Source organism: Merops nubicus, unplaced genomic scaffold (genome assembly GCF_000691845.1).
Source record: "Merops nubicus isolate BGI_N331 unplaced genomic scaffold, ASM69184v1 scaffold38065, whole genome shotgun sequence".
In the NCBI taxonomy this organism is placed as follows: Eukaryota; Metazoa; Chordata; class Aves; order Coraciiformes; family Meropidae; genus Merops; species Merops nubicus.
In genome coordinates, this window is record NW_008612292.1 from 3,119 (window position 1) to 3,365 (window position 247).

A 247-nucleotide genomic window follows, 5' to 3' on the forward strand; every position below is an offset into this window, starting at 1 on the left:
GCAGCCCGCGAAGCTCACCGCTCCTCCTCGCCCTCCAGCAGCTTGCGGTAGGCGTTGATCTCCATGTCCAGAGCCAGCTTGATGTCCAGCAGCTCCTGGTACTCGTCCAGCTGCTGCTGCATGCGCGCCCTCATCTCGGCCATCTCCCTCTCCTTCTCGGAGAGCAGGTGCCGGTTGGTCTCGCGCTCCCTGGCCAGCATGGCCTCCAGGTCGTGCAGCTTCGCCTCCTTGGCGGCCAACTGCGCGG

The 247-nt window shown here is 66.4% G+C and overlaps 1 protein-coding gene across 1 annotated transcript in view; it reads right to left on the reverse strand.

The window, feature by feature from the left end:
- LOC103774118 (lamin-A-like) overlaps nucleotides 1-239 on the reverse strand; it is a gene marked incomplete at both ends in the record, with an annotated part of 2,587 nt that extends 2,348 nt beyond the window's left edge. The window contains 1 exon segment of the mRNA XM_008941499.1: nucleotides 19-239. Within this exon segment, the coding sequence (XP_008939747.1) occupies nucleotides 19-239 (221 nt within the window).
- Nucleotides 240-247: the final 8 nt, after the last annotated feature.